The 8,596-nt window shown below is 41.1% G+C and overlaps 1 protein-coding gene across 1 annotated transcript in view; it reads right to left on the reverse strand.

Annotated features, from left to right (window-relative positions):
• LOC147731638 (indolethylamine N-methyltransferase-like) overlaps positions 1–7,178 on the reverse strand; it is a 31,214-nt gene extending 24,036 nt beyond the window's left edge. The window contains exon 1 of the mRNA XM_086958778.1: positions 7,022–7,178. Within this exon, the coding sequence (XP_086814904.1) occupies positions 7,022–7,166 (145 nt within the window). The 5' untranslated portion in view covers positions 7,167–7,178. The remainder of the gene's footprint in view (positions 1–7,021) is intronic.
• Positions 7,179–8,596: the final 1,418 nt, after the last annotated feature.

Genomic DNA, 8,596 nt, shown 5'->3' on the forward strand with positions numbered 1-8,596 from the left:
TGAATACATTTGAAGAAAATCATAAACTGAACACCACCATTTGGAAAAATCATGCTATCAAATTCTTCAGATATATTGATGATATTTTCATCATCTGGAAGGGTTCATACGACAGTCTTATAGTCTCACTAAATGAACTCAACAATATAAATGACAGGATTCAATTCACCTATGAAGTCAATGCCAAATCCATAGCTTTTCTGGACGTACTCATAAGCAGAGTTGGTAACTTCCTTGAAACTAACCTATACAGAAAACACAGAGACAGAAATAACATCTTGCATTATGACAATTTTCACAACAATGCTCTAAAGAACCATCTTCCTTACTCTAAATTTGTTTTGAGTCAAAAGAATTATATCCAACCCAATCAAATATGAACAACAAGCAGAAGATATGGTCAACCGCTTTAGCACAAGGGGTTGTCCTAAAAACATCCTGGAACAAGCCAAAACCCGCTGTTCTGAAAAATAACGGAAAGACCTACTCACTAATACCACCAGTTCCAAAGAATCTTGCACAGTTGTGGTGTCCAAATTTTCCACTCTGAGCCAACAATACAAAAAAAACATCTTAAAGCATTGGCCCATACTACCCTTGGAACCGGCCTTCAATGGTATATTCAAGAACAAACCCATCTTTGCCAATGCCAGAAGGAAACACCTGAAAGAACTCATAACTCCGAGACCCAAGGATATCACGCAACGCAACTATAAAGGAACTGTACCTTGTCGTAATTGCAGAAACTGCAAAAACATCATCGAAGGAGCCACCATAACCCATCCTATGAAGGGCACCAATATCAAACTCCGAGTTAATGGGAATTGTGACACCGCCAACATCATATACATGTTAAAGTGCCCGTGCAGCTTGGCATATGTAGGCAAGACTGAGAGGAAAAATAAAATAAGAATCCACGAACATAAGAGCAACATACGGACCAGGAACCCTACATCAGTAGTAGCAGCAAATTTCATGGATAAAGCACTTGAATCAGATATGAAGGAAGAAATATCGATACAAGAATAAAAGCATCATCATGATATAATCTCTCAGAAGATTTGTGATTACTTGTTAATACTAATCACTGCAACCTAGATCTCCTCACTCAACCTATTGTGGATTTTTAGCTGTGCTTAGGGGGACGCCCCGAACATAGAAGTGTGTCAGGAGGCATCACCCTGAGGCAAGGGTCCCCATTCTCCTGCGGCAAAGGAGCAACCCCTCATCTATTTCAACGGACCTTCCTTCCACTTTAAAGAACAAGCACTGGCATAGCCAACAGGTCTCGCCTTTGGGACCTTATAAGTGTTTAGTTATCCAGCACAATATCCTTGGTGCTACAACATCAGCTGTTGCATGGCTAAACATTTATAAGGTCCCAAGGCGAGACCTATTGGCTCTTAAATGCGATAAACGAACCCCTCAAAAGTTGAACTTTCCCCTACTCTCTCACCGTTTATCAATGTCTTGTTGCATGCTTTGTGGTAGGGCTGGTCACATTGAGCTGCTCCAAAGCCAAATCTAGTTGGGTGATGAGAATTACCAAAAAGTGCAAAAAGATGAAAATATAGCCACTGAAATCTGTTTGCTGACTGGTAGTTCTAGTGCACGAGGGTGCCTTCAACAGGTCCCATTTTTCAAGATGAGACCTTTAAGTATGATAGCATTTGTATTTTGATTTTTCTCATGTTATGTACGGGTCTGTGATTCTTTGTATTATATTGAAATGTATTGAAAATGTATGCAGTGCTTCATAACCCCTTGGAGGCTGGGAAGCACTTCGAACAGGATTGTGGGTGCCCTTTCTGAAGCATGGATGATTGGCTGTGGGTGGTAGTTTGACCTATCTTCAGGGTCACTGGAATTATGTGTTTGCCGCTGCTGCTGTTTTTCCTGCAGAATCTGAGATTTACGGACACTTCTCATAATAAATTGCCCAGCTTGACACAATATAGAAAAGAAAATATTGCAGAAGAGTTTTAGTTGCCTAGATTACACTAAATACGCGATACACACAGGCTGAAGTGCATTCTGATGGGAATTAACTTGGGAAATGCACATTTTTTTGCCATCCCATTTTTCTCTGTCCCTTCTTCATGGATCACCACAAAACTTTCAAATACAACTAAAATCACCAACACACATATTTTTAAAGTTTTGTGAAGATTCTGCAAATGGCGCTAAAGTTATAAGCAAGTCAAAAAATGCTTTTCCTACCGAAACATACTCCTATCCATAATTTACCTATTGGCGACTGCTAGCAGGTTACATATCTATCTATCTATCTATCTATCTATCTATCTATCTATCTATCTATCTATCTATCTATCTATCTATCTATCTATCTATCTATCTATCTATCTATCTATCTATCTATCTATCTATCTATCTATCTATCTATCTATCTATCTATCTATCTATCTATCTATCTATCTATCTATCTATCTATCTATCTATCTATCTATCTATCTATCTATCTATCTATCTATCTATCTATCTATCTATCTATCTATCTAACTATCTATCTATCTATCTATCTATCTATCGAAACTTTTGTTTGCTTTATTTCATCTTAATTGAGGCCACATCGAAAACCATTACATCGCAGATATTACACATGATGAACAATGTAGTCAGATTTTCTGTTACATTAACGCCTTAGCCGCAGCAGTTTTCCACCGCGGTGCGGGCGTTCTAAAGGGTGGGTGGGGCTCCGTCGGCCATTGGCCAACGGCAGCACTAGGGAGGTAGTTGGCCGACGGGAGCACGCAAGGAGTTAATTTTGTTGTGGTTACTTAGAACAATAACATCAGGAGTTACTACATCGAAACTAAGATTTTAAAATGTGTTTGTGTCCATACACCTCACACATAGGCACATATGCACACATACAAACACACAAACACACACACATACACAGAACACTGAGTGTGAGAGATACGGGTTAAGGGCATGAGGTACAGGGATAATGGTGCTGATTAGGCATACAGGTTTATGGGTACTGGGTGAAGGGAACATAGTTAAAGATAAAGGGTATAGAATTATATGCAAGGTAAAACATTGTTTTACTCTTGGTGAATCTCTTTATCTCCCTCTGCCTCCGATTGTACATCTAGTTCTCCAGAAAATTAAATTACTTAGTTCAAATAAATCTATTTTAAAATGCACTGCTCTAATTACTTTTCCAGGTTTCTTCCAATTAGAGTCTGGCTTCTACCATACTCTGTGTTAAACCTTTCTGACCACGGGGTCTGTGTTTGAGGTGCACTTGCAGGAAGAAAACAGTGCCTGCCTTGTGGTCCTTGGAGTCATCAATACAGGGCAGAAATCAGGAGTGACAGAATGGCAGGAAACATACACTCTAATTACAGTGCAGAGCTATAATCCGAAACTGTGCAGATTTGATTACGAGATGTGTGATAATATTCACACTCTAGCAGTTTCCTCAATAGATTCCTGCAGGTCAAACCTGCTGAAATTTATAGGGGCAAAAGGCCCATATAAAAGGCAAAACATACAGAATGCAGTGTGATAAATTATGTATGTTATGTATCATTTGTAAGTTAAAAACTCTGAATCGGTGGTTTTTGCCTCATGTGGTACATACCTCGTCTTCTGGAAATTATTTTTACCACGTGTGATAAATATCTCCCCCTATTTCACTTAGCTTATAATAAGGGCTTAGAGAAAAAAGAGAATATCATGGCGATAGGATGGAGAAAGATACACTCATGCACACAAAATAATGTCTCTGTAAATTGCAATTTCTTTCTGTCATAGTAAGAAGAGTTCAAACAGTTTATTATTCAATACATATGTAGCCTGATTCACAAAGGTCAAGTTAAGAAATTGTAAATCTTGTCCTCTACAGGTACATTTCTGTTTGGGGAAGAATTCTAACTTTCAATGGACACTTTCCTAGTCACAAGAATCACAAAGAAGTTTAGAATTCTACAGGAGAGGTAGGGGCATTTACAAGCCCCTGTTGCCACCACAACGTCAGTTTCAGTGACATGGCGGCGTTAAGGGCTTCGCCTTATCGCCAAGGCAGCGTTAATCCACTTAACATGGCTTAATGCTGCCTTGTAAATAAGGCACCCTTTCATGCTGCACTTAGCGTGAAAGGGGAGGGAAATGGGTGTTACAGTGGGTGTTCCACTGCAACAAACACTGATTTTGACACTGCCACCTATTTACAAGGATGGTGTAAATAGGAGGCTGCGCCAAGATTAAGACCAGAAAAAACTAGGTCTTAAGCAGGCAAAATGAGAAGAAATGCATTATTTTGCATTGTACAGCACATATAGAAACAGCAAATTGCCATTGATTGTTTATGTGTGGGAAGGTGACCCTGATGATTTTCAACTTCTATGTGTGCTGCATTAAGCAGCACACAAAAACAGTTACAAAACGTAATTTAAAGATTGTTTATATGCAGGAAGGGAGACGTTCCTGCACATAAACAATCTTCCCCTCAACGCAGTCACCCAAGGGTGCATGTGTTGGCACTAGGCTGCTAAATTTAGCGCCAGCGCAAGGGGGAAATGCAGGGCTGCACCATATTGTTGTAAATTTGGTGCAGCCGTGCATTTCTGAAGTGGTCGAGTGCAGCATTAAGCCAAGAAAGCTAACGCCACACTCCAGCACTTCATTGTAAATATGCCCCGTAGATTTCAAGGAGTACTCCAGGGGCCCGATGTAGGTGAACTCCACTTTACCACTTCTTAAATACCGAATCATACCGATTCGGTATTTAAGAAGTGGTAAATTGGAGGAGGGGAAATGTAGGTAATCCAGATGTTTTGATTACCGATTCGGTAAAAATCGGTATTTACCGATTCGGTAAATACCGAATCGGTAATGCCCATTGCTTCCTATGGGCTTTGAAGCCCATAGGAATCAATGGGCATTACCGATTCGGTATTTACCGAATCGGTAAATACCGAATCCATCAAGGGTGCAGGGGGTGTCACTTTGACACCCTCTGGCACCCCCAATACAGGCGTGGGTGCCATGTGGCAGGCATACATGCCCTAAGGGCAGGTCTGCCTGTCACATGGCATAGGTGTGCATGCACACATGTGCATGCACACCGGAATCGGTATTTTACCATGAGGTTTTATTTCATGGTAAAATACCGATTCTGTAAGGCCTCTGGGACTCAGAAGAGTCCCACCTACATATGTAAAATACCGAATCGGTATGAATACCGATTCGGTATGGCCGAAATCGGCCGTTACCGACCGGTAAAGGCCACCTACATCGGGCCCCAAATCATGAAAAATAAAGTATGCATAATTCCTAATGGTTGCAAAATTATACATTTATCAATTTGTTGAAAATTTGACTTGTGACATGTAACGTTTTCATTGCATCTTCCAATAAAATTTTGAGTGTTCTTAGAAAATAACGGAATGCCTTGCTTTCCAATTAAATGTGGAAGTGTTGCCTTGCAGTTTCCACTCTGACAAAGCATTTAGGGCCAGATGTAGGTAAATTAGATTTACCGATTTATAATTACCGAATTTTACCGATTCGGTAATTAAAAATCGGTAAATCTAATGTGTGGATATGTAGGTATATCCAGATGTTCAAATACCGAATCTTTAACAATCGGTATTTACCGATTCTGTAAATACAGAATCGGTAATGGCCATTCATTCCTATGGGCTTCAAAGCCCATAGGAATGAATGGGCATTACCGATTCTGTATTTACAGAATCGGTAAATACCGATTCACACAAGGGTGCAGGGGGTGTCACTTTGACACCCTCTGCCACCCCCAAAACAGGCACGGGTGCCATGTGGCAGGCAGACCTGCCCTAAGGGCAGGTCTGCCTGTCACATGGCATAGGTGTGCATGCACACATGTGCATGCACACCTGAATCGGTATTTTACCATCAAATTGGATTTGATGGTAAAATACCGATTCGTTAAGGCTCCTGGGACTCTGAAGAGTCCCACCTACATCAGAAAAATACCGATTCGGTAAAAATACCGATTCGGTATTTTACAGACGTTTGAGCACATTTTGAAGGTGAGAAGCTACCTGCAAGAGGCATGTGTATGTCTACAAATACAATACTATCTGTGCTCCTCTACATGAGACTAATGTCCCAAACAGAATCTATCACAATCCCATTTTAAACCCAAGCTTGAAAATACAACAGTTCCTATAAAGGGTTGACATGCAGCGTACGAAAACGCACTTTACAGATGCAAAATGTCACAAATCTCGACTCTCTGAAAAAGGATTGGGGGCTGATTTACAAGCCCCCTGCAACACCAGTATGTCACTTTTTGTGACGTACTGGTGGCGCATGTTACTGCTACATATTTACAAGGACAGGAAAAGCCACCCTGCGTGGCTTTTCCTGTCCTTGTAAATAGGCACCTTTACACAGATACTCTGCATGAAAGGGGTGTTCCATGGGTGTTGCTGTGGGTGTTCCAACACCCATGGAACAAAGCACATTTCCAGATTTATGAGGAATCGTAAATCTGGAAATGCGTCTGAATTCTACGCCACCCTAGGGGTGGCATAGCGAGGCGCAATGAGGAGAAATGTTTTAATTTCTCCTTGGTTTTTTTCTCTTTCAATGTGTGCTGCATTCTACAGCACACATTGACAGATGAAAATGCCTGTAGTGATTGTTGTTGTGCGGGAAGGTGCCCCTTCCTGCACAAAAACAAACTCCCCATGACGCTGGCACATGAAAGCAGTGTGTGCACCAGCGCAGGGGAGAGCACAGGAGTGCAACATATTATTGTAAATATATCGCAATCCTGTGCTTTGGAAGTGCTGCAGTGTGGCGCAGCCAAAGGGCTTGCGATCCTGTGCTGCGGAACTTCCTTGTAAATCTGCCTGGGGTGTTTAGATTTACAAGGTGTTTTGTTCCCCTGAGTTGTATTTATGTGCACAAAATATTTTGTGAATCAGGATCATTTTAGAATATTTTTTTTTTAAGAATGCCTCTACAAAACATGGAAGCCCAGTGACAACAGTTTTTCACCTACCTGGCTTAAATACTTGATGTAGGCGTTCGAGAGGGAAATAAAATATTTCTTGCTTGCTAATAACAGTGTTATCAGAATAAAATGTTTGTAAAAAAAGTCTTGCACTGTTGGTTTCCTTTTGGACGTCACTTGAAGCTAATGCCATGGTGCTTCCTTGTAAATGATGAATCCTTGTGATGACATTTTCTAACTCACTCCTCTTTATAGGACATATTGCTCCTCAGGCGGTATTCATGCTTACTGCTGATCCTGTAGAGGTACCAAAGAAAACCGGCTGTTACACATTACTTATGCAAACTCTGCTTCAATAAACTTTAGTGCTGCACTCACCAAATAAAGTATTGCCGTAGGGATGCCTCTTGGCAAAGTGAGCCTGTTGTAAATGTTGGCAAAGCATTTTACGATGACAGTTCTCAATACCTGATTAAAATGCGTACCTGACTTTATTTAACTATTTGAATAATGTGTACTTTATACAGCAGAGTGGTGATCTAACCCCTTAAATGCAGAGGGTAATCACCTAAGAATTGTGTGCTTTTTTGAGATTTGGAGCAGTTCGCGCTTAATCAATCCAAACCAGGGGCCTCATGTATGGACGTTTTGCCTTGGGCAGCGCTGCAGGCACCTTGCTGTGCTGTCCTGCGCCAAAGTGAAAGGGCAGGAATGCACTGTAGGTAAGCAATACAGTGCATTCCTGTCCTTTCTCCCTGTGCTGGCACTGTTTCAGAAGCCTAGCACCAACATAGGCACCCTTGCACTACTCTGCACGGGTGCCTTCATTGTAGGCAGGTCTTTTTTTGTGCGGGAAGGGGCACCTTCCTGCAGAAAAACATTTCCAAGAGAGGTTTTCCTCTTTCTATGTGGGCTGGAGAATGCAGCACACATTGGAAAGAGGAAAAAACAACAAGAAATTAAGGTATTTCTCCTCATTACGCCTCACCTCTGGAGGTGTACAGATTTGGCTCTTTCCCACGTTTACATGTTTTTGTAAATCTGGGGCAACGTCAAATTCCATGGGTGTTGCGTGGAAAAACCCACTGCAAAGCCTATGGAACGCCTCCCGGGTGCAGAAAAAGGCAACTCAGCTGTTTGTGCTTAGTCAAATTCGTCATGATTTATGAGGCCACTCATAGCCATGCAGGGTGGCTGTGCGTGTCTTCATGAATCTTAATGAGAACTCTGTGTCACGCATGTATCACTTTACATGCTACAAATGCCTTGCAGGGCTCTCATAAATAACCCCATGAATTCTTGTGCTTTTGCTACACCCACATATGGATGTGATTTACCCTGAAGTGGCCTGAGAAAATAGACAAAGTATGTCAAAATGAAGTGGTTTTTTTCTAAGAATTTGGGAAAAACATGCCCTGTATGAAAGCATGTTTTAGTCTACATATAGCTTCAACAAATGTTTACTGTGCTAAGGTCACCTTCTTCCCAGATTCCAGAAACAGGCAATCCGGTAAAAACGTTTTTTTTCACAGCAGGCAATCCGGAAAAAACTTTTTTTTTCACAGTTTAAATTTTTTTTATTTTCTAAGTGATGGCAAAAAGTGCTGGTTTTGCAGGAGTGAG

This window comes from Lissotriton vulgaris, chromosome 2_1 (genome assembly GCF_964263255.1).
Source record: "Lissotriton vulgaris chromosome 2_1, aLisVul1.2, whole genome shotgun sequence".
In the NCBI taxonomy this organism is placed as follows: domain Eukaryota; kingdom Metazoa; phylum Chordata; class Amphibia; order Caudata; family Salamandridae; genus Lissotriton; species Lissotriton vulgaris.